Here is a 27,215-nt window from a genome sequence, read left to right as displayed (position 1 = left end):
CCTCTGAGATCATTAAGTCCAACCAATGAATTGTCCATATATAAATAATTTATAACATGTCCATTATTTTAGATAATTTCTTCTCTCTCCAATAGAAAAAAAAACTTGTTGACTGGATAGCTCTTACCCCTCTAATCAAATGCAGATATAAACATTCATGTTGAGGTTAATTCTTAAATCAATGTTAGCATCAGTATCTCATATTCTATATTGAAATGCAAAAGAAAAAAACTTACACTGAGGTTTCATCATCGAATTCTTACTAATCATATTATTTATCTAAATTAAAAAAAACTTACTAACTAGATCAATGATTAGGCTTATACGCCCATTTAAGTAGAGGAGTTTTAAAATTTCTTATATTTTTTAACACAGCAATTCATTTTTTTCAACCAGATAACCTTGAGAAGTCTGTGTAAGAAGACCTAGATACATTTATTCACCCAGATCTCACTATTTCTGCATTGCAGTCACTTGCCCTTAAGAATAACTTAGTTTTACAACTTACAACCTTCATCGTTTGTAACATCAAAATACACATAGTACAGCACTTTTAGGTATAAAGAGAGCATACATCTCTCCAGAGTAACTCAAGTCAAAAGAGAGTCAGGTTGATAACCTGAAAGAGCTGCTACTGAGGCACAGTTAATTTTTGGTATATCACAAGAATCTGATACTTCTGTTAGGTGTCAGTGTTTTTTAACACACTTCCTAGACAGCTTGAAAAATTTAGAGTAGCCTATATGAACACAAACCTATTAATGGGAAAATTTTTCTCCATACACCCTTAGTCAATCTCTTCTGCAAATCCATAAATACATTTTTTGATATAAATCCATGGCAAGAAACTTCATGGGATAAGTATTATCAAGGGTTTCACATCTATGTTCTTCCCTCTGTGAGAGAGATCTCTATTTATCTTTATAGTGAGAGAGGTCTCCCTTTATCACAGCCAGGGTTAGTGGGGACCCTGCCTCTCTGGCCAGTGTTTCCATTGAAGATGTGCTGGTAAGAATTCTCCCTCCTCCTTGCAGGACAGTCAAACTCAGACCCCTTGTGAAGAGCCAATGAAGCGTGGCCTGCTCTACTGGAAGTAGATTTCATCCTCCAGGCTTTGATGAAATTTTATTCTCACTGACATAGAGAACTTTGAAGGAGTCAGAGATTGAAAGTCTTGTAGCAAAAGAACATGAACCTAAGGGAAGGGGATGAGAGAAATAAAGTCTTCCCAGTCTCAAGTCCTAACAACAGGATTTTCAGAAATGACTGTACCCGTTTCCTTGGTATGTGGGTAGAACTAAAGATTTGCCCAGAAAAAAAAGAAAAACACACATCAACCTAGATTTCCTTCTCTACCACCAGTAATTCTGTCTCTTGTTACAAATTCCACTTCCCTTAAATTCTTTTTATAGTAAAGTATAAAAAGTATAAAGGCAATTAACCTCTCACCCCCAAAATAATATGATTTTTGCTAATATTTACAAAGATAAATATATTCAAAGTCCTTTGTTAAAGCCTGCCTTAAGTAAAAATCCCACTTTTTCCAGAAAAGACGTGATATATGCACAGTTTTAGAGGTAAAGATCTCTCATACTTCATAATCCTAACATAAAAATTACAATTTTTATATACCTTTTTTTTTTAAACAATATTACCATCCTTATGTAAATCTTAAGTGGTTGCATGGATAAAAAAGTTACAGATACCAAGGAAAATATATCTAGCAGATTAGAGAGCAACAAGGTTGTAAGTGATGGTACCTGACTACAAAAAGAAGAAAAAAGGAAGCAGGAAAAGTCATTATACTGTTCTATGTCATGCAATATTTAAGATGTGACATTTAAAACCAGATCCATAGAAGACAATTCAGGTAATTGCTGTTTTAAGTTTTCCTTTAAGAAATTATTCTATCCCATTATTTCACTTAAATAAATATTCATTGTATAAATCAAAAATGCTGTTAAATGTGCTGTTGCACTGCACATGTTTAACTCTGTCTTTTACTTAATAGTATTAAGAGAGTATTAATACTGCGGCATGAATACTGGTATTCTTTAGTAACACCTGGTAGTCTCCAACAATGAAGGAGAAATTTTACATACTAAGCTATTTGCCAATATTTGGTGAATTCTTCAAATTAAGATAGAAACACCAACATATGAATATTGAGAGTGAAAAACAAGGTATCAGGAGAAACTGAGGAAACTTAGTCCAAAAAGGAAATATAGCATATAGATGCTCAAGCACCTAAAACCATTACCATGCTACTTATGGTTTCTAAAAGGAAAAATATTTTGGTTCCTTTATTCCTACTTCTATCATAAAAGATAGGATAGACTTTCAACTCATGTTTCTAAATTGAGTATCTTCAGTATGTTTTATTTGCTCCAAACTTTCCTGACTCATTTACTCTGATATTTAAATTCTGAACTGAACAGTTCTAAACACAGTTATTCTTAAATTATTTTTAGTGTTACTAGTACAAAAGCTGCTTCTGATAAACACAATGACTAATTGCCTTCTGAGTGAATGGTTTTGATTTTTTATATTGTAGAGTTTCTTTGGTATTTGAAGTATATGACAGTTGCTATGATGCAAATCATATGTAAAGATAAGCCTCTGAAATAAACTGTGTGAGAAAAGGCTGAACCACTTCTTCTCCCCCACAATACATAAACTACTTTCCAAAAGCTGCAGGGTAAAACCTCTTCTTAGGGAGCAGCTATTTTTGTCCAAGGAGGGTAAAACATTTTTCCTCTGGTGTATTCTTGACCTATACATGTATGCATAAAATGCTCCAACACCTCTTCAGCTATCCTATTTGTCCATCTTTTACTTGTCTAGAGGTACTTAAGGTACTTAAGCAGAGCTGAGACAACAAATACTTGAGAGGATTCTCTCCAACTCCCCACTGTGTACTTAGTAGTCTGGAAAATGTGTTGTATCTTTCTTTTCAAGAAAAAAAAAAAAAAAAAGCTATGTATGACAAATTGCTGGCAAGGCCAAGCCAAGCCACAGGACAGCTTACTGCCAACCAGGCACAATTATCTCAAGAGTATTGAGTAATCATTTCAGTCTTTATGACAAAGTGACCCATGTGACATCAAAGGAAAAAAATTGGCTTATGAAGTAATTTTATGTTTCTCATAAGTGCACACAAAGATTTACTGGCTACTTGAAACAAGACAACCTTTCTGTTCAAGGGTCTGAGGTGCATAATCCACTCTTGCTCACAGTTCTACAAGCCTATTAAACTTAGAAGTATTAAAAGGGTAAAATAATAGTGAGCCTACATAACACACTGTATAAAGACTACTGGTTTACTCATGAGACAGTACTACCTCTAGCTTCTATCATGGTAAACATGGAGATTTTTAGAATTAATACACTGTCAGAAACTGAGGGGAACCTGGGAAAAGTAAAGGCACTCAAGTTTTCTTCAGATACCTGTGGTATCATTTCAAGTCTTGTTCCTAAACATGTCATCTCAAATACTCTCAAATATTCTCATATTCTGCTTTACTCTTATCCCTTCTTATCTCACTGCCTATGCATTTTTGCTGATCCTGTCCTTACCCTGAATTGTCCCCCCACCCTTCTATCTCATATTTCTTTTTCACCCTCTCCATCCTACAACTTGCTTCACTTGAAAACACATATCACAGTACATTTGAAGGATTATCTTTCTTCTTTTACTTTCAGAAGCACATTATGCTGTGTTTATGAGGTTCCTTGAGTACTGTCTTTCAAAGACAGAAGTGGTCATCGATCAGCCCCAGCTGCTTATAGATCCCACTGACTTCGAAAATCCAAATGGCATAAATACTGTTCTCAAGATGGCTTCTATAAACTTTTCTCAAGATGGCTTCTATAAACTAACACTCAAAATCTGATACACTTTTTACTGTTTTATTCCCAATACCACAATTTCTTTTGTTGTAAACTAACACAGTCCTGGGAATATCAGGCAAAAGGACCATCTGCACAGAGGGACAATACAAAGTCTAGAAAATATTTAAATACTACTGGAACACATTTCATGGTTAGATAGCAGAACACAGCTGTCAACTCAAATAGGAAATTTAACCCATAGAATCATAGAATGGTTTGTGTTGGAAGTGACCTTAAAGACCATCTGGTTCCAACCCCCCTGCCATGAGCAGGGACACCTCCCACTGGACCAGGTTGCTCAAAGCCCCATCCAACCTGGCCTTGTTCAGCACACATAAAGAATCTGACACCTATAACTATCATCTTTTTGCTAGGACAACAACATACTATCTTAATTACCAACATTATCTCTAAAAGCTAAACCTAACTACATGTTTGGGAAATACAGAGTTGAACTAAACTATTTTGTCATTAGAACAAAGTATTGCTGTGAGCCACAATCATCAGTAAAAGAAAAAGGCTCTCACTATAGATTGATCCTTGTATGCATTCTCCTTGAAAATTCTGCTTTTTAATTTTTATGAAAAGCTAGTCAGTACACTCTGTCAGATACTACAGAATACTATTAGTTTATGATGGCAGTTTTGAAAATGGTTAGCAAAAATATTACCTGAATTCATCATGATTCTGTTACATTTTTGGTATTTTATGGTTTTTACGTCTGCTGACAACACAGAAAATATAAAGTGAAAAAAAACAAGGTAAAATATTTCTGAAATTAAAATGAGATGACCTAAACTAACAGACTGGTTTAATTGACCTTAGTTTAATTTGTCTAAGAGCTCATAATAAAATAAATGAAAATGTGAAGTATTTCTACATACTCAGGAACATTAATAATTAAAGAACTAGACTTAACCTCATTTTCTATAAAGGCTAAAATGTCACTGTACTTGATTGACACTTCTATATTCTTCAGATACACTGTAAATATTTATAATATTATGAACATTAGAATACTAAGAGGTTTACTGGACAGTACATGCATATGTTAGGGTGGACTTAAATCTTGCAGTTTGTGATTTGTCATTCATCTACTTGATTAAACATTTTGTCTATTATGACATATAAACCACTACACTTAATACTTTGTCATTCCCATTATCTTATATATGAGTTATAGATACTCTACTATTGTGGTATTTTTTTACATATTAGATTGTGATTTCTTTTGCAGATGCATATGATTTATTCCTTCTATTCTTTCTAAAACTTCTCTTACAAATTTCACTGTAATAAAAATACACCTGAGATCCTGTTTCTTTTTTTCTCCACTATCACAATTTCACTTACATCAAGAGATTCTTATCAAACCCTAACTGAAAGTTAGTCAGATATTTTTAGCCCCCTTCTTAAATTTTCTGATTCTGCATTGTTATGACACAGTAAATGATAGATTTAAAAGTATGACATCAACAAATATTAATAATTTTTACTAGATCTACACAATGTTTAAAGTAACATTGCTCACTACACAAATACAGTATTTTAGTGAGATGAATATTAAGCATCACTGACCCAAGCTATTTCTTATTTATTTAACTAAATACTTGATGAAGTAAAGTTTGATTTTAATATTTCCAAAATAGACAATTATTTTTCAGTGAAACTAAACTAAAAAAAAAAAATCACATTGGTATAACAGAACATATCTGTCTATATTAGGAACCTGAAATGTGTGTGGACCTTTGTTAGTGTTTTACAAAATTCTCAAACATTATTCATGTACACTATATATATATAATTTGCATAAGTAAATGTACACATCAGTATATTCATGTATTCTTTTTTTTTCCAATATAGAAACTTAGAAATAAAAAAATCATGTACCATTTTCTTAAAAAAAAAAAATAAAAAAATTAAGTTTTCTTTTGCTCTGGCACTCAAGTACATAGAATTCCCACAGATATTCCTATATATCTTGCTGCCTAGAAGTCTGAGTATGATGTAATCAGATTTTAAAACATATCTTAAAGTTATAGCCTGTCAAAATGATTTTGCCTGCAGGGCAGCAGTTTACACCTGAATAAAAGCAGAAGACGGCCAGGCTCACATTTACACTTCTGTGTGTTCTTTATCAGATCACAGGGAAGAACGACTGCTTGTGAAAGAGGTCTGGAAAGTTACCAAGTTCAAACTTCTAGCAGTTACAGATTCAAAGCAAATAGTGGATCTGGGTTCAATGTACTCCCTTTGCATGTATCTTAACTTTGCTAGTATCTTAACTATGTTAGGAGCATTTTTTTCCTTGATATAGCAAACATAACAAGTTTAAAATCAGCATATTATTACAGCTATTGAGCATGGGGAAACTAAAATGGGCTGAATAATAATGATATGCCTGGCAGAAAAGATAAAAGGTAAAGTTTAAAGTAATCCTGAGAGTGATGACATCTCTCGTGAATATAACACACAAATCAGGATGATAAAACAGAACTAGAAGACAAAGGTGTCATGTAATTTCAGCATTTTTCAGAAACCTTGGTATACTCTTTTCATATAATTGAAAAGAACTTAATTAAGGAGAAAGATGGAAAGCATTACATCATTATGGAAAACAGTGCAGAAAACAATGAAAACTCTGAATTTTCCTTTTTACTAGGAGTCTTTCATAGCAACTGAATGTGACCAAGTGAGAAATCATTTGACAAGTGAGAAATCACCTATGACATTTCATAGAGTAAGATTTTTTTAAAAAAATAATAGCACATATGAGGATCTTTGTAGCGTGTGCCAATTTGACTATTATTAATCATGTCTTCAGATTCCACTTCATATATTAGGAAGTCCTAAAGGAAATAACGAAATATATTGAACACAAACCATTTAAGCAGTGAGAATAAGTGGTGAAATAGAGGGATGAAAATACACTTCAGCAAAGTATTATTTTAATGTGTGTTATTCTCCATAATGGAAGCCAGCTATCTACTGTGTAGTAGTTCTGTTTCCCTCAGATGTGTTAACATTCATATCCAGTTCTATTGGTTTCGTGTCCCAGATGTCTTTGTGGGCTCCATCATCCACATACATGACATGAATAAGAAAGTCAATCCAATATTCAGTCCCTTTTTGAAACAAACAAACTCCAACCAAACAAAAACAAACAAAAAAAACCCCACAAAACTACAAAGAAGCACAATGCTATACCTGGAGGAAAGGGGAAGAGTTTACCTCCTATCTCATATGAGATGTTGTAGGGGACTGGATGGAGGAACCCCTGCAATCCCTCCACCAGACCCTCAGCAAGGAGTGGGCATCACTTGCAAACTCCCCTCACCTCTCCCCTCCCCCCCCAACAAATGCATAGGGCCTGCATACCATAAAGATAAGGATTGGGGAGCGGACTGAGTGGAGGTCCAATCCATACAGTTGTTCTAACGGTACGTCTCAACCATGCTTATTAAATGAAACAGGCCTAAAAACCAGGGGCTGCATTGGTGGGCTTTGGGAGTTTCACTGATGCTAACCCTCCCCCATTGGCTAGCCCAATGCTGGATTGGTGATTTTTGCCATCTATCTCTCTTCTACTCTCTAGCTTTATCTTTCTCTTTCCTGAAATTGTTAAGTAACAACTATTTTTCACCACGTTATGCAGCATTGCATAACATCCATGTATTGTGGTTTTTTGTGACCTAAATAAACAGCCTTTGTGACTGTGCAGCCTGAATATATATAATAATCAGAGTATCTGCTTTTGTGCTTTTATTTCTTCGTAAAGACATACATATATATATATACACACACACACATAAGTACTTGTGGGTGATTTCTTTTCCCTAAGAACTGCTCCAAGATAAAACTTAACTGTTGGAGCAATAAAATTGCTATTTTGTTTGTAGAGAAACTGACCTTGAGTGTCATTTCATCTTAATCTGATCAAGGGGTATTCACACAGCCTGAGGGGGCCATCATCTTTTGGTTACTCTTAAAGGGTAACTTTTTCCTCAAAGGGAAACCCTGGCCTGCGAGATAGAATATCCTTTGGATGTCCCACCTGGGCCAGGTCATGGGATGTGACAGAGGATAAAGCAGGTGTTGCCACTTCCTCTTTATTTACTATAAAAAGATATATTTTATACAGATTAACTAGTGAATAGCTACAGATAAAATTTATCCCAACATTGGTGAATAACTAGATGACTTCATGGAAGTAAATACTAGGAACTTTCTTAAACAAAGTCTCCCCTAACTATTACAGGGTAATTCAGAATCAAACAACCGAGGTTAGAAGGAACCTCAGGAGATCATCTAGTCTAAACCCCACCTGCTCACAGCCAGGGCAGCTACAACAGGTTGCTCAGGACATTGACCAGTTCAATTCTGAATCTCTCCAAGGACAGGAATTCCATATTCTCTCTGGGCAACCTGCTCCAGTGCTTGACTGCCCTAACAGTGTAAAAATAAAAATAATTTCTTGCATTTTGATTTGTGTCAATTGTCTCTTGTCCTGCCAGAAGGCACCACTGTGAGGTGTCTGGCTTCATATTTATGAGATCCCTCTGACAGACAGGATCATCTCCTGAGCCTTCTGTTCCTAAGCCTGTTCCTTAGCCTTTCTGAGCTAAGAAATCCCAGCTCCCTCAGACTCTCCTTGTATCTGAGATACTAGAATCCCTTCATCATCTCCATGGTTATTCCCTGTGCTCACTTAACTAAGTCCATGTCCCTCTTGTTCTGGGGGCAGAAATTGACACAGAATTCCGGACTTGATGTCACCATTGCATGGAATCCACGTGCTTGACCTGGTCTCAGAACTTTCCCTAATGCAGCCCACGATACTGGTTTGGCTGAATACAGCTTCTGAGACTGGCAATTCAGCCAATTTTCAGTCCATCTCACTGTCCAGTCATCTAGTCCACACACTGCCAGCCTGTCTGTGAGGATGTTATGACAGGAAATGTTGGAAGCCCTAATAAAGTTGAGAAAGACAACCACCAGTGCCGAGTCCTCATCCACCAAGCCAATCATCTCATCACAGAGGGCTACCAGGTTGGCAAAGCACTATTTCCCCTTCATAGGTCCACACCAACTACCGCTGACCTCCACCTTGTTCCTCCTTCCTGTGCCCCTGTGAGGCTGACTGTCCTGTAGTTCTGGATCTTCCTTCTTTCTCCTCCTGAACACAGAAGTGACATATGCTTTGTTCCAGCCACCAGAAACTTCTGATCACTGTAACATTCCAGAGATTATAAAGAGTTTCCTCACAATGACTTCAGCCAGCTCCCTTAGCATTTGTGGGAGTATCCTTGTAACAGGTCCAACAGACCTGTTTATGCCTGGTTTTATTAAATGTTCCCTAACCTGATCCTCTTCAAAAGTGTCCTCACTGGTACCAGGAATACCAGAAGACCAGTCTTAGCTGTAAAGAATGAGCCAAAAGAGGTACCAAGTACCTTGCCCCTTTTTGTACTTTGCCATATGGTTCCCTGCCTCATTCAGCAAAGGGTGTGCATTTTCACTTACATTTGAAGCTAGATAGCCTGTATGGGAGCCATTCCCACAGAACTGGTTTGCAAATCTGAGGACCGATTTTCTCCAAACAGCCCTGCATTTTTAAAAAAGAGCTTCTTTTCCAAGCTTGTAGCAGAATACATTTGAGCTCCATAAACTAGATCAGAGGCACCAAGTGAACAAATCATTACACGTCTTCATCGATCTTCAGATACTTGTGGAAACTACCACTAAGGAAAATTTCTCTCACTATCTTCATGTTAAAGACCTTTCAAAATTCAGATGTAAGCTCTTCTACTATAACTGTCACCAGGAGAATATTCGTATCAACAGAAGTGTGGTCATATTATGGATATGGGTATTAAGCACACATACAGAACTTCACAGCATGCTAGGGACATTTCTATGTGATGGAGAATTTAGATCATTCCCTCTGGTCCCATAAAAGCTTATCTATAAGCATATATTTTTCTCAGAACAAATTTATTTACAAAATATTATTTGCCACAAGCAATGATATGGTAGTTGAAATGCATACCCAGAGACGGGGACCAAATAATATACTTTTCTGCCAAACAGATCCCATCTCTCATAGCCCTTTTCAAGGGCCCCAGTGACTTTAAACTCTCCTAGAACTTGCTATAATGTATGACCTCATTGCCAGATGAGAATAACAATACTAAAACATATGAAAAGTATCTTTCCCAGAATGCAAGTTAACTGTGGGTTATTAATCCCCAGAATGCAAGTTAACAACTGTGGGTTATTAATAAATGCACTAAGTCTACTTAGCACAGAAGTCTGCAGCAGGTTTAACAGCTTGGCACATTTCTTCTACTGTGGAAGGCCCAGTGTATTAAGGATCTTACTCATCCAACAGCATTTCTCTTTTAGCTTCATAGTACTACCACTTCTTCTACTGAGCAAGGGCACAGATTTTCTTATGCACTAACACAATGGCAAACATTACTTTTTGATATTTACTGTTCTTCCTCATCTATTCTTTCTACTACAAAAAACAAAAAAACAAAAAAACCACAAAAAACAAATAAACAAAACCACAAAAAAAAAAAAACCACCAAAAAACAAAAACAACAAAAAAACAACAAACAAAAACCAGTCACAGAAAATAAGATATTGAAAGAGACTGTGTACCTTTTGGTGTATCTCATAACTTACATGAGCCTACTAATTTTTAACAAATGGATACAGGAACCATGGAAGCAACACCTGCTTTCTTTAACTTCAAAGTGATGTTCCACTCTAAAGCTCTGCTTTCTAAGACACTCTCTTTAAGAGGAACAACTAGAAGATAAATCTCTCTGATGCTTTTACAGGAAAGGTGAAACAAAAGTGTTTCTACTCTTCATTTTGGTATACTTAGGCCTCCCACCTGTAAGGTGGCAGATAATGGCCAGCCAAACTGTAATATGCAACACTATGATCTTGGTGACTTTTAGGGGTCTTGATATCATATAAACAAGTAAGTGGGATTAATATAGACTGCAGAGATTTCACTTGGTGCCAAATAAGTCACTGGCAATTAAAGAAACTCTTAGAAAGTGTTTGGCGTTATCCATGCAAATAGAGATTAACTGATTTTGTTAGAACCTGAGGCATATTTTTCCTTGCTATTTCTGAGGGAATTTTTAAGTCAGTAGCTATATGGGAGATATGGAGGTTGAGATTTATTTTTATATTGATTCATATCTTAATCAGCAGAGTGGTATGCTCAGACAACTTGACCTCAAAAGTACGGGCACAGCATCAGGAGGCACTTCTGGTAGAAAGAATTCAATCTGTATGTACACTGAGATTTAAATCTACATGGACAAGCACTCAGAGAAAAAAAAAAAAACATGTATGTTATTCCATACACAAACATTTTTTTTTACTTGTCTTTTGACACCTTTATACATATCTGTCACAGTCTAGAATCCTTTTTGGTTTTTCTGTGCTGCCAAGGTTTAACAAAGGCTGGCAATTAAACAAATGACAGATGGTCTCTATTTAACCCCTTTTCCTTCCCAGATAGGGGAAAGAAAATAAAGGAGAAAGACTTAAGGGTTGGAAACCAAACTACACAGAGTTAATGAAACAGTAATGATGAAAAAAAAAAACAAAACAGATACAAATATAGCAAGTGCAGTTACTTAGAACAGACTGAACAGGAAAGTAAAATTACTGTAAGAAAATTAGTTCTATTCTGGCTCAAACCAGGATATATGTGATTAAATAAATGAAACAAAATAATTTTTTCCCCATACAGACCCCTGAGCAAACAATGAAAAACAATAAAAGTAAAAAACTTCGCCTTGGCTTGCTGGGTATTAATTTTGTAGGAAGTATTTTTATAAAATTGCATTATGAAAGCTTAGTCAAAACCAATCAACATTCCCAAATATGTAACTCTAGAATTCTTAGATTTTTGTATGTTCTTATAGATCTTGACTTTATTTCTCAAAGACTTGCAATATTCTTACAAAAGTACTGCTTTAAAAAATGTAGCCATTCTGTATCATTTTGAAACTAAAAGTAGCAAGTTAATTGTAATTTTAAATTACAACTTAAATCTCAAGAGAAAAAATCTATATCAATTTTATTTTTTAATTAATAATCATACTTATACATTATTATATATATATGGATTACATACATATTGCAACCACAGTGATACCTCCTGAGTTTAGATGTAATTATAATGAAAGCTGCACCTGAAATTCTGAAAACTTTACTGTAATGAAGAGAAACTGTTCAGTTGCTGATTACCTGCTACCATGACAGCAGCCTCCAACCTCCTCCAATATTGATCAAGTAGCCTATGTGGCAGAACATGAAGAACAACCATCTGTGTCAGGTACACCAGCAGGTGCTGTAACCATTGAACAGGTTGCTGCCTGATTACCATAAATCTCTTTCAGGCAGCTGGCAACCTTGACCGACACTTTTATCTTTGTACAAAAATACATGCCCACCACAAAAAGTTGTCTGAATAGAAATGAGAAACTCAATAGATAGCATCAAATGATAAAGGCCAAGAACTGAATCCACTGCAGATATACTATGACATCTAGGTAGGGTGGCATTTACATTCATGAGGGTTCCTCATCATGCACAGCAGTAGTGTCTGCTCATCTCATACATTTCAGTACCGCATTGCTGATGTTCTTGTAAGGCAGAACTTGGAGAAGGACAGCTATGTAGAGATAAATGCTTAGTCATTAACATTTTACAAACTTCTGTTTGCACAGATGAGGCTCATGCAGTTTAACTCTGCAGATAAAACCAAGTAGGTAACTCATCAGTAAATGAACAGACAGTTCTATCAATCAGAATGCAAGGATGACAGGTTTGTGAACTCCACTGATGACATTATTTTGCTAGATAAATAAATATCCAGAAGTAATAGCAGCAGGTCCCACTAGTGTGTGCCAGCTGGTTAATATCACTGCTTTCATCCAAAGAATCTCATAAAATGGGCGCTGTTTGCTTTGCAGAACTTGGAGAGAGAATTCATTGATTTTATTCCAGCCACAGAACTTGTTAAACATATTTAGCTTAACTCACCTAAAAGATCATCAGACTGTGGTCTGATGTTTGTGAGTTTCTGGCTGACGGATGAAGCCAGATATTCACTAGAAAGACATGTTAGCTTTTGAGTTTCATGACTAAGAAATTAAGGAAATATCTGTTTTTAAATATGTACCCTAGCAGGGGAATGATAAATTATTGAAGGACTACTTAACCTGCTGCTCTTATGATGCTGAAAAGGCACCTGACAATTCTTCAGGACTCTTTTGAGACAACCTAGAGAGAACTGAAGCTGCACTTGTAGAATCAGTTCTAAACTGTAATCCACAGGAGAGTAATGGCTCTCTATTTAATTCTATTTTAGCCCCTGGTATGTTACTAATTACTGAACTTATGTCTGTGGCAGACAAAGCAACAGTCTGGTGCTTCTCTAATGATGAAACTTGTGTAAGGAAAGCCGAGTATGAGATTTTATCATAATTATGCTGGGGAACAGGTTGTGAACTTACATCTTTGGAAGTATTAGTAGCCTCATACAGTACAAGTGTGATATTAGACTATTTTTTCTGAGACCTGAACAGCAGAACTATGGAAGTGTGAAAAGAAAACATCTGTTGATGTTGCTATTCCAAATACTGTTGAAAACTCTCTAGTGGCAAGTAGTCCTCCTAGTCCGTAGCTCAGTTTATTGAAATTTTAGTGGTCAGAAGTATCCCACTGCTTAAAATATCTGCCCTTTTCAGACCTATAAGGCTGAAAATGTAGAGAAAACTCACCCATGCAAAAAAACCCAACATAAGAAAAAAAACAAAACTGGAGTGAGTCTATAGCAAATTACATGGCCAGCAAAATGTCATTGTCTTACTAAAATAATACATAGCAGACAACTACAACGCTGCAAATCATATTCTTAATAAAATTGCACAAGTAATTGTAGTGGCCTCAAGAGATGAGTAAGTGCACTTATTTCTTATTTCTATGTGCATCTTCATTTCACATGGCCATTAGTTAAATTAAGAAGGAATATTATCTGTTAAAGATGCAAATAAACCTTAGGTATATCCCCAAAAGACTACTTTGTACAGAAATGAAATATTTGGTAAAACTAATTTACCCAAATTAAAAAAAAACAAAAAAACAAAAAAAAACCACCAGGGTTTTTTGTCTTATTTCTTATACAAGTATTTCTTTGAAGAGTATATAAGCACAAAAATCTGAAAGAGGATGCCTTGTACACATGCTATGTATATAAAACTAGCTGTCATAAAATAAAGAGTCCACAATGAATGTAAACTTCAAAATAAAGTGTGTTACCTCTGTGAGTGTTGACTTGTCTTCAAATATTTCAAAAATAACAGGATGGGCAATTTTTTTTGCTTACCCAAAACATGACTATAAACCATTAGAGTGGTGGAGATGTTGAGAAACTTGTTCCAGGTATTTTTAGTTAAAAAAAAAACTCAGGAAACATGAACTAGGAAAGGAAGACAATGCAAACCATGGAGTAAGGCAAATTATATTTCTGCTACTAACTATCCAAGGAAGAAGGAAAGATTGGCATCAGGGTCAAAGATTGCTGAAAACAACATGAGGTACATGAAATTGTGCATTCCAGCAAAACAAACTTAAAACTGAACTAAAAGAAAGTCCACTTTTTAATCCTGGATGTGTAAGATGCTGGGAAAAATTATACTGAAAAATGTAATTTTCCAGTTACATATAGATATAATTAAGAAAGGATAATGGATAAAATCAAAATAATAGAAGGTAGCACTGTAAGTTGAAAGCAACATTCTTAAGAAGAATATTTTTAACAGTCACACCTTTTCAAAAGCACTAACAAGGCTAAAGTTTGATATATGCTTTACTCAAGTTTTTTTTCTACCTACCTCGTGACAGTTCTGTGTGAAAATCAGGAGAAGCTTGTTTAGGCCAGAATTCCATAGAGGCAGCTGTAAGGTCATTATCTAAAATCTCAGCAGGAAACAGCTCAGCCACTTCAGTGACAGTTTTCTTGCTTTGGGGGATAGTAGGTAAACAGGTGATATTGTTTATTCCATCAACACAAAGGAACCCAGTGGAGCAGGACTGTATAAGGCAATCATTGTAATTAAGCTCACAGCTTCTTCCCTGAAAAAGAATTTTTTAAAAGCCATTTTTGAAGGCAATTTGCATTTCATTGTCACATTAGTTCAAATTATTGCTTTCTTTTGATTCTAAAATGTTGTGTGTTTACATTAAGCTGTCCACACTTTTGAATGCAAATCTAATCATGTGGAAAATATTGCTTAACTCATTTAATAGAACAGGTGTATCTTTTAAATTTTAACTAAATTATATTTTGACTCTTACTATTAAAACTTATCAATAATTTCCCCATAAAACTGTGACTGCAAAGTATCAAAGACTGTAATGCCATCAATAATAAAAAGTGCTTAAAATAATAATCTTCAGTTAGCATTGCAGTTATATATAGAGAAAACTTTGCAGGCAATTTACCTGACTAAAAACCTACTTTTTCTGACTGTCAAGTTAATATTCTTTCTTTTTATACACTGAAGCTCAGTACTTGTTGCCTGTTGTTAACAGACCTTCACACAACACCTTGTTAATACATTAAGTTCACAGAAAACTCTTTGAAAAGAAAAAAATGTAGTGGCAGCCTTAAATTGGACCTGCTCACTTTTTATTTTTTACCAAGACTAACAATTCATAAGAAGCCTAAAATATCCTTCCCACTAATAAATAAAAAATGTTTATATCCAGTGGTCTGTAAGAAAGACAAGAAATAACACATTTCTTGTTTATCAATTATGTGAATTAAATACATTCTTGAAGTGTGAAATAAATACATGCTGGAACCAGGCCTAGCTTCATTTTTGTATTCACTTCTGTAATAATGAACTATGTGAAGATTTACAGCTAACTTAGCTAACCCAGAAGGATATACATACATATCTGGATAGCTATTTAAAATGTACACAGTGTCATCTCTGAAAGACATGCATCTCTGACAGCACATCATCATCACACAATTTCCAACTGAAGCTTCTCCAACAGCTGGGGCACGTGTAAGAAAATAAAAACCAGTTCTCTAGTGCTCCGTAAGCATGTGCTCATTGGACACTTTTACTCTGACAAGATGCTTAAATTGTTCTCTCTTATGTGCTAGCTACTTATGGTTAGCTACTTAGAGAGAACCCGAAGCAACTCACATTTTCTGGGATCTCTATCAACTCTATTAAATGCCTTAATCATACGCATAAAATCACAGAATGTTTTAGGTTGGAAGGCACCTTAAAGATCATCTAGTTCCAACATCCCTGCCATGGGAAGGGACTCTTGCCACTACACCAGGTTGCTCAAAGCTCCATTCAACCTGGCCTTGAACACTTCTAGGGAGGGGCACTCACAGCTTCTCCAGGCAACCTGGTCTAGTGTTTCACCATCTTCACAATAAATAATTTCCTTGTGACATCTGTCCTAAATCTACAATCTTCCAGTTTGTAACTGTTTGCCCTCATTCTATTACCACCTCCTCTTGTAAAAAAGTCCCTCCCCAGCTTTCTTGTAGGCCCTCATAGACATACTATGAAACAATAGGAGGTGTAAGAGAGAAAGAGACAGAAATGTACACAGAGAGAATGAAATTACTTTTTTTACAAGTACATTAACTCATTCTATCTTTAGAATGGAAAATGTAAAATTGTGGGGTTCTGAATTATTTAGACACATCCATGCCCATTTCAAACAAATTCTCAATTTCTTTTAGCAAGCAGATGAGCTACCTGGTAAATTCACAGCATTTTATAAAATCACTCACTGTATCAGTATTCCAAAACCATGAAGGAAGGGCAGGCCAATTTATGCTGGATTACCTACAATGATTAAAAAAAATTTCCTCCTTGTTCTCTTTTAATATCACATGTAGCAAAAATGGACCAGTCTTAATAAGGTTTCTGTCTAACAATCTTTTTTAACCCTAAAAATCTTCTGTTTCATTCTGACTTTCCCTGTGACAAATTACTGCATTTTTATTACTTCTACATGTAATGGTGAAGAGAATTTGATTATGATTTTATGAGTCATAGAAACAAAGCAGATGTGGCTAACCTCCACTGTGCATGAAGGGTATATTAAATAGTCATAGATAAATTTGATAGCCTTGAAAGTCTGTAAATCTTTTAACAGTTACCATGCAGGCAGAGGCTGCAGATTCAGACTTAAAAGCAGGTGTCATTTCCATTTAAAAAGTAAATATTTATATAGATATATAAATATACCACTGGCTATGCTTTTCTTCTCAAAATTTATTTGAAACTTCATGATCCATACTTTACAACCCACATTTCAGATAGTATTACATACATAGAAGATTTATTTAACACACACTGTGGCTGGACTTACTCAAATACTTATTGCTCTGGAAGTTCTTACGGTCTAGTTTGTTCCTCCTTAGTATAGCCTGTCACTAAATTTAGCCAGATTACATGCATTATTAAAATTCCTTCTTAACCTACCAAGCCTTTATGGTAAAATACAGAATTTACAAAATTATGGGCAAATAGTCCGTGCAACTGGGAGTAATTCCTGGTAACTGGGAGTGCATATCACTCCTATCTCCAATAAAGGAGAGAAGGAACTGGAAGTCAGTCAGTTTCACATCAGTTCCTGGGAAAGAGATGAGGCAATGACCCCTAGAAACATTTCCAGACAGCAGAAGGAGAAGAGGGTGGTTAGCAACAGTTGGCATGGAGATAAGAAGGGGAACAAACACTTTACCAGCCTGATAGCCCAATATGAAGAGATGACTTGGTTGGTGGGTGAGGGGAGAGCAGTAGATGTTGTCTATCTTGGCTTTAGTGAGGCCTTCAATACTTTCTGCCCTAACATCCTCTCAGACAAGCTGGCATTGCATTGACCAGATCAGTGGGCAGTGAAATGGAGTGAAAACCACATGAACTGATCAAAGGGCTGTGCTCAGGGATCAGCAGTGTGAAGTTCTGCTGGAGGCAAGTAATAACATACCCCTAAGGTTCTCTCTTCAGTAATGGATGATTGCACAGTTCACCCCCAGCAACTATCCTGGGCTGTTTCAAAAGAAGTGTGACCAGCTGGTCAAGAGAATCAATTCTCCCCTTCTACTTCCTCACTGTGAGACCTCACCTGGAGTGATGCATCCAGGTCTAAAGCCCCTAACATAAGGACATGGAGCTCAAAGAGAGAGCCCAGAGGAGGGTCACAAAGATGATCAAAGGGCTGGAGAACATCTCCTATGAAGACAGGCTGAGAAAGTTGGGGTTGTTCAGCCCTAAGAAGGCTCCAGGGAAACTCTATAGCAGCCTTCCAGTTAGTGAAGGGAGCCTACAAGAAAGCTGGGGAGGGAATTTTTACAAGGGTGTGTATTATAGGATGAGGGGGAACAGTTTCAAACAGAAAGAGGATAGATTTAGAACAAACACTATGAGGAAATTCCTTATTATGAGGGTGATGAGAGGCTGGAACAGGTTGCTTAGAGAAGTTGTGGCTGTCCCCTCCCTACAAGTGCTCAAGGATGGATGGAGCTTTGGGCAGCTTGGTCTACTAGAAGGCACCCATGGCAGAAGGGTTGGAACAAATCCACACAGGTGACATCAGTTGCTCTTTCCTCATCTAAGACTGTAGCCCTATTATAGAAGGTCACCAAATTTGTCAGACATTTGCCTTTAGTGAAACTGTGCTGGCTGTCTCCAGTCCCATCCTTATTTTCTACATACCTTAGGGGGATCTGTTTGTGGTATTGCTGGTCTAGAAATGGGACTGGCTGGCCAATGTTACTGATGAGTGAGCCCTTCCTGTCCTTGTCTCAACACAAGAATTTTTTCTTATATTTTCTCCTCCCCATCCCACTGTGGGGGGAGGAGTGAGCAAGCATCCACACAGTTCTTTGTTTGTAGTTAGGCCTAAAAACTACAACAGTATCTACATTATTCCATCATCCATTTGAAACACTGAATGCTTTATCTATAAAAAAACCAAACCAAAACAAACTAAAAAGGCCTCTGTGTTATGCTCTCAAGAGAACAAAAGTTAACTCTAGCTTTGGATGATGTGTGGAGATAATTGGGACAGCTCACAGAATCAAATCATAGAATAACTTTGGTTGGAAGGGACCTCTAAAGGTCATCTAGTCCAACCCCCCTGCAGTAAGCATGAACACCTTCAACTATATCAGGTTGCTAAGAGCCTCACCAGGACTAACCTTGAATATCTCCAGGGATGAGGCATCAACTACTTCTCTGGGCAACCTATTCCATTTTTCCACCCAGAGCCTTTTCTCCAGGCTGAACAACCCCAGCTCCCTCAGCCTGTCTTCATAGGAAATATATTCCAGCCTCTGATAGTTTTCATAGCTCTCCTCTGGACCCGCTTCATCAGGTCCATGTCCTTCCTGTATTCAGGGCTCCAGAGCTGTATGCAATACTCCAGGTGAGGTCTTACCAGAACAGAGTAAAGTGGCAGAGTCACCAGTCCAGTGTTTTACAGTTTTCCTAATTTCACCTGTTTTCTTCACAGAGGATACAATACCTACAGAATTCAGCCGCATTAGTATTTGTACTCTGTTATGCAGAGAAATGAACTGTAGTGAAACAGGAATCCACTGCCTTGTTCCAACTTTTCTGTATCCTCCATTTTTCCCCAGAGGAATTTCAGAAAACTTTTAGAGAAAACCTCTGCCTCCACAGAATCCTTTCTGTGTGTGTTTCTAGAGGGATATCTTGTATAAATAACCTACTGGTGCCAAAATCATGATTCTGCACTGTAAACAAATAGATGAGAAACAATGAAAAAGTTGGTGGAACTGGAAGTCTGTAAGTCTACAATGCAGGGGGGTATTCTATTTTTTCTCATTTAACTAAACACCAAGAGTGAGTCCTAGCCAAAAGAAAAAAAAAGCCCAGACATGCCTTCCCACTCCTGGGTTCAGATATAATGAGTCCTGTGAGTATACGAAAGACTTATGGTTGTATTGAGGTTAATGAGGTTACACTAAATTCCTCCTCCACATTTTGGCTTGTGACCAATCTGGATGCAGACTAAAGGCACTCTTAAGCTTTGTAAATGTAAAGTTCATGAAAATATGGAAATTTCAGTTACCTATAAAGGTAGCCTATAAAGGCTTCCATTATCTGGTGCCACATTTATACCACATAAAGAAGGCAGCTTTTTCACAGAAATCAGAGTGTTAGTGGTTGGAAGGGACCTTGAGAGACCAGCGAGTCCAAGCCCCCTGCCAGAGCAGGACCACCTAGTGTAGGTCACACAGGAACATGACCAGGTGGGTTTGGAATGTCTTCAGAGAAGGAGACTCCACAACCTCACTGGGCAGCCTGTTCCAGTGTTTTGTCACCCTCAAAGGGAAAAAGCTTTCCTCATTGGTATGCTGTTTGATTTGTTCCACTCCGAATATTTAAGGTTTGTCTGAGGAAAAACTCAGAAATGTCCAGTAGTAAGAGACTTGAACTAACATCCTGATCAGCCTCAGTTTTCTGCAAGCCATCTCTGTAATTTCTTCCTTCACTCACAGGTTTAGGTCCCTGTGCTCAAGGTCAGCTCTGATATGGTGTAACTCTGCAACCTCAGATCAGCCTGTGGTGAAAAGAGCTAAACTTTTATCCCATATCATAAAGATATGAGAGATCTCACCTGGAACCTTCATACCTGAGCTCAAAAGATGCATTTAACCTCAAGGCCCTTGGCCTTGGCCTTCAACTGAGCTTGCAATAAAGCTAAAGCTTGCTATAGAAGTAAGCCTAGTACTTTGTTGATCCTGACCTTGCCTTGCTGCCTTGACTTCCTGGCTTAACCATAAATATGCCTTGTGATTAGGGCAGGTACTGCCCAACAGTACCTGGGCATCTAAAATAACTTTTTTAGGGTTACCATCATCACTGGTCTTGCTTTGCTACCTTTGGGTGCTCCACCCCCTGTCTGTAAAGTCACTGGCCCTGCCTACCTTACTGCTACCCTTGGCTGCTGGTCTGCTTTCCCTTGGGGAGTAGAGTGCTTGGCACTGAAGCTCCCCGACATGTGCTAGCATCTCCAGTTGTCCTGGGGATCCTCTTTGGACAGTGGGCATGGGACACAGATTAATATCATGCTTGAGATAAACTGAAGACACAAGTTTTTTTCACTTGTAGAAAAACTTTTCCACTTTATTTTTTGGTTAGTTTTTCCTTCACTGACTTAAGTAAATAAGAAACTTGCTGTAGAAAAAAATTCCAAAACTGGCTGAAGTCTGAAAAGTTCCTCAGAATCTGTGTAGAAGAATCTGAATTTTACTTGGAGTAATGTCTTCCTTCTATTTTACAGACCTAAGTACACCAAATAAATGCTGATAAGAATCAGCCATGCTTTATAGAAAAAAGGCATCCAAATAACAATCTCAGGCTTGGAATCGTAGAGATAAAAATTACTGAAGAAAAAAAAATAGAAACCATTTACTCTTTTATTTCCTTGTTACCAACCCTAAACTATTAAAATGATACTATTAAACATGAAGTGTGATGAGGCTAAAGCACAAGCACAGATTGCAGGTACTAGCTGCATCTTCAGCTACAGACAGAACTGGCATAAAGAGGTGATGGCAGCCTTCAATAAATACAGCAATAGCCCTTAGCTACCCTCAAAGGATTCTTTTGGTATGTTAAACAGAAAATAAAACCTAAGACCAAAGCATGGAGGGCAACAGTTTCAAATATGGGTTCTCTTAATACATAGAAATATTAACTGGTATGTAAACAAAAAATATATTAATTAGCACTGAAAAATATTAACCTACTCGGATGACTGATAAAATCGTTACATGCACTGACACTTTTCCACTTATTGTGGCTATTAGCTAATTACTCCTCTGGAAAAATAGTGTTTCTGCTAACATAAGGAACATTTAGTAAATATTGTAGCTTTCACAAAGGCCAGGTTTCACGTGAATGAGGTTAAAAAGGAAAGGGAATACATATAGTGTCTTCTGTCCAACAATTATAGTCATGTTAAGCGAAGGAAAAGAAAAACTCAGCATCTCACCACAAATCCTGGCTTGCAAAAACAGGTATAACCAAAGCTGGGGTCCTTCTGGATACAGATGCCATGTATGCAGGGGTTGGATATGCACTCATCAACATCCAACTCACAATGGAGACCTTCCCATCCTGTCAGGAAAAAGAACCAGGACTAAGATCCACAAAAATATCAATCTATTTGCATGTCAATCAAAAATAGGTTATGGATAACTGTAATCAATCCTCATCTCTACTTATATCGTATATCATGGGTATGAACTACTTTGGGGTGTGGTTTCTCAAAGCAGGAAAGAGCCAATAAACAGTTTAACAATAAACAAACAAAAACTACATGGACTTCACAATTACACTCTATTGGACATCTATTAGAGATGTTAATATTTGCTTCTATTTCTGTAGAGATGTAAACAAGAGCAAACAAGAGTAAAACCTGACAATATTTTTATTTTTTAATTAACTGACTTGGCAGATTGCCCTTCACGTATGGAATAATCTGTATTATCTCTTATCTGGCTAAAAATGGCAAGGGTAAAAAGATCCCTGAAACCGCTTTCATTCCACACCTACATACTGCTATCAAAGCTGATTTTTTTTCCAGAATTTAAATGAAGTAGTATGGAATTGCATATCTTAATGTTTTATCTTTTCACTTTGTTCATTATTGACACACTAGGGAAGCAAAACTGGAGGTTTAAATAGATGAAAGTAGTTAGATACACAAAATAAAATAAAGGAAAAATTTTTAAAAGAGAGTCTCTTACAGAGACAGATGACTGCATCAAATCAAGGACAAGGGCAATTCCTTAGCAAATACAGGTTCAAGTTTGAATACTATCTCCTTACACTTCAATACTCAGAGTACTGGAATTTTTATTAATACACATTTCATACACAAATGTCCTTCACAACTAAGTACACCCATCAATTTTGAGACCAAGAACTGAGCTGGAAGCTGTTTTTTAGATCACGTAATTTTAGACTGTCTCGACATTGGTCCTCAGAGGTTAAGTTGAACTGGAAGAAGGGAATTTGCTTGGTAAGTGCAAACCCAGAATTCTGTAAATACAGCTTGCTATTGAATCACACACGACCTCCCACCACCCACTGCAGCTTGGTTATTTCTCCAAATGAATCTTACCATTTCTAAACCAAGAAACAAATTCCCACAGCCTCCCAAAAAGCAGCAGTCCTCAGCTGACACAAATCTCATTGCCCCTGTCCTGCATTTGCCTCAGAGTATACAAATGGCCCCACTAGCCACATTCTAGTCATGTTTTTGCAGCCTGAAAAAAGTGTAGTCTGCCCTGGCTAAGAACTTCAGACATGAGGCCACTATTAGTGTCTATTAGTTTCTGCTGCCCTTGCTCATCAGCTGAGATGATAGAACAGAGTTCACACCTCTCTGTGCTGCTCCTGCACCAGAACAGCCTGGAGCTGCAGTCGCAGATCCTGAACATACATCTATCACTATAAGGGTATGGGACTTGCTGCGGGGACAATAGCTGACAGAATTCATGATGCATTACAGACTAGATTTGTCAGAGCTAAATCAATGCCCCTTTCTGTTATCACTGGCTGTCACCACATGCTTCATTTTGTTCTCTGGAGGCTTTTGGAAAGCTGCAATCTGCCTTTTTCCTACTTCTGACTTGCCACTATCCCTTTTTCATTTCATTAAATTACAACTGTGGGTCTGTTGCAGGACATCTCAGACTTTCTGCCTTGGGGGAAGTTATTCCTAATAGTTGTCTTTGCAGACCCCAAACCAGACTCCCTAGTTCTCTTAGTGAATGTTAACAGAGAAATCCAAAACCTACCGTATGTGAACAGTAGTAGCCTGCAACAAAGGCAGATCAGAAAAGGCAAGCATTTCTACTTTGTTTTTGCAAGGTCAGGTTTTTTTAATCCCTTGCTTTAGTTGTGAAGCTTTCCAAAAACCTATTCCTCCCAAAGGTTTCCCTGCCTCTCCAAATTCACTCCTTTTCTAAGTTCAACACTGTCATCTGTTCAGCTGTTTCAGAGACTCAAATAACATTTGAAAATACCACATTAATTAAAAAAAACCAAAACATCAACATATGTAACCATGATGCATATACCTAATCCATGTGTTTCTTTCACTGTCTTTTCCTCCTGGAGAAATAATGTCTTTTACCCCTATGTAATGAGTGTTATTTTTAAAAGAAAAGTGAAAGAAAGGCAGTTTACACTTGAATTCAAAGGTGTTTAAAAAATGTTAGCAGCAAGAGTTCCTCAGTTCCAAGGCCCCAAAGAAGCTTCTGCTACTTATACCAAGCATTTCCACGTATACATGCAGAGACAGCAATTACAGTCCTTGGCTGGCAAGCGATTTTAAATGTTTATATTCAAATTATTTAAAGTATTACTAGCTTTGAAAGTAAGGAGAAGATTTTGAACTCTACCATGTATTCTGTCTGAGGCACTGTAATGATAAAAAAAATAATCTTTGAAGTTTAAGTCATCTGTATTGGTGAGTTGGTAGAGGGCCACAGTACCAGGTAAAGTGAGGGGACACACAGTTTCATCCACATTCAATTTCACTGTATATCTATGCTAGAGGAAAAGATATATAGTACTGAAGATAGGTCATGACTCAGTTTTAAGATCAGAAGGGACCTTTATGATTATGAATTCTGAACCTTTGTATGGTCCAGCAATTTTTCACTCAGTGATTCATACATCAGGAGTAGAGTGTCCCTCTGGGCTATGAAGTATCTCAGACATTAAAAAGTTGCTATAAAAATATTAATCTGTGAGCAAGTTAGTCCTAATATTAGTTAGGCTCTAGTAAGCCTAGGATATTTGCATTTAAGTCTTGCATGTTAGAGTGTCATTCTGCAGGACTGATCAAACAGATGAATAAACTGCCAATGTTGACTCTCATTATGCTCACACACACACACTTCTTGTTCCAATAGCTTGTATACCTTTTTAAAAAAATCTGTTACATATAGTTTTTTAAACCACAGTAGGTACTCTTCAGAATAAATAAAATATGTAAAATAAACTAGTTTTATTAATATTCAATTAATTCTGTGTTGCCTTTTTAATGAAGAACAAGCATAGACATAAATCTATGTAAAAACTGTATTAACAGATTGCTAGAAAGGCTGCAGAAAAGCTTTGTGTAATACATATACAAGTACATCATGAGAGTTTAGCAAGACCTTACTGTTTGTAAATAGAAACAAAAAAGGCAGTATAAATAGATATTTATGCTATAAATAATAGTATTTATTTATAGTATAAATATCTGCCAGATATATTTATAAAGATATTTATAAATAGATATAGATCTATCAATATAAATAAATATATCTTCCAGAATATATGTAAATAATCTCAAGAATAACCACTAAGAAATCATAGATCAGTACCATCAAAGAAAGTATTCAGCACAATAGACAAACTGAAAACTTAAGTTTCAGAAGGCATGTATAATACTTAATTTAAGAGTAACTGAACTACTGAACAGTGTGCTTCAAGGCAGTTATTTATACCCTACTTAAGCTGACAAAAGGCCCTTTGTAAATAGGTATGACAGGCAGTCCTGAAATGATTAAATCTGTGACTGCATGACAATGCAGCCTGATTGTGACCTTTGTTTACGTATAAATACTAAACCCCTTACACTTTCTAAAGTCACAAAACCTATTTAAGGTGATTTACATCAGTATAAGAAAACAACTCCTAGTTTTTCAGAAAGACCTTGCTTTCATTCATAATTTTTCATAAAATTTCTTTCCATCCCAGCCAGCAAACCTAAGCATGGGTATGTGTTACTACAACAACAGTAATAATACAGTGGCTATTTTTTTGCTTGGTCAATAAGTTACATTAGTCAAGATCATATATAATGAACATAACTCTAGATAGTTCTTCAGACCAAATTGATGAGGTGGGTTTTGTTATCAGTCTTTCCAGCATACTTATACGACTAGTTATTTCACTTTAGATTTTATTCAAAAGGATGTCAGACATTTTTTTCTACCTTGTAGGTTAAGTACAAATAGTGAGCTTGATATAATTTACCAAAATTCTAACTAGTAACATTAAAATTGTTCTGTCAGATGTCAGTTACCTTGTTGACATTTACAAGTGTATCCATTAATATGATCTTCACAGGTTGCGCCATGCAGACAAGGTGATGAATTGCACTCATTAACTTCTATTTCACAAAACTGTCCAGAAAATCCAGCAAGACACCTGAAGCAAACAACATTCCAAAGCTGTTTATGCATAACTGTGACAGAAAATATGCTTTGTGTGGAAACAATTTGTATAAAGTACGCACATTAACAAGACACAACCTCATACAGTTTTCTGATTTAAGGAGTATTTCATTGGAACTCTTCCAAGTTCCAGATTGTAATGTGATCTTTCAGGGGATTTATGACAGCAAAACTTAACCACAAATTTCACATCTGGATCATTATCAAGCTAAAGAGTCTCAATTACAGTTTACTGGTTCTAGCAAGATGAGTACAAACCTTTGTTAATGTAACCTTGGGAGACTGTCTATTGAAATAGTTTATTTAGCTAAGTAACTGCAGTCCATGGAAAACTGCTTGTTCAGAAATGTTGCACCATTAAATGTAACTGTAGCATAAAAGCTAACCTTTAGGGACCATGCTCTCATTATCAGTTTATCAGTTACCAATCTAAGTCATCATGAAAAAAACTTTTGCATTTTTCCAGTTGTATATTTCCAATGTGAACCTTAATATCAAGATATTTTTGTACAATTTTAACATATAACTATATTTTTGTACAATTTTAACATATAACTATATTTTTGTACAATTTTAACATATAACTATATTTTTGTACAATTTTAACATATAACTATATTTTTGTACAATTTTAACATATAACTATATTTTTGTACAATTTTAACATATAACTATATTTTTGTACAATTTTAACATATAACTATATTTTTGTACAATTTTAACATATAACTATACAGCTGACCCAAACAGGCCCAACTTTACAGACAAAATCAAATACATTCTGCAAAACAGAGCCCCATAATGATATTTACAACATTTACTCTTTTGAGATATATTGTATAGTTCTCATGAGGCTGTGCATTCAAAAACTCAGGATAGCAACAGGGTGGTGCACATTCTGTGTGTTGTCTTGGCCCTAATGATGAACATAAAACTTTATGCCCCACTTAAAGGAAGGTAAGTACAT

The 27,215-nt window shown here is 36.4% G+C and overlaps 1 protein-coding gene across 3 annotated transcripts in view; it reads right to left on the bottom strand.

Annotated features, from left to right (window-relative positions):
* EYS (eyes shut homolog) overlaps positions 1–27,215 on the bottom strand; it is a 724,585-nt gene that overhangs the window by 314,286 nt on the left and 383,084 nt on the right. For all 3 annotated transcript variants that reach the window (XR_011725383.1, XM_071741624.1, XM_071741625.1), the window contains exons 29-31: positions 26,098–26,222; positions 22,000–22,124; positions 14,823–15,063 (exon numbers count right to left, since the gene is read on the bottom strand). Coding sequence is in view for 2 of the 3 variants with exons in the window: in XM_071741624.1 (XP_071597725.1) it covers positions 14,823–15,063; positions 22,000–22,124; positions 26,098–26,222 (491 nt within the window). In the remaining variant the exon portion in view is untranslated. The remainder of the gene's footprint in view (positions 1–14,822; positions 15,064–21,999; positions 22,125–26,097; positions 26,223–27,215) is intronic.

Source organism: Heliangelus exortis, chromosome 3, assembly GCF_036169615.1.
Source record: "Heliangelus exortis chromosome 3, bHelExo1.hap1, whole genome shotgun sequence".
Taxonomy (NCBI): domain Eukaryota; kingdom Metazoa; phylum Chordata; class Aves; order Apodiformes; family Trochilidae; genus Heliangelus; species Heliangelus exortis.
The sequence above is the reverse complement of the archived record's forward strand: the minus strand, read 5'-3'. Positions and strand labels throughout refer to the sequence as shown.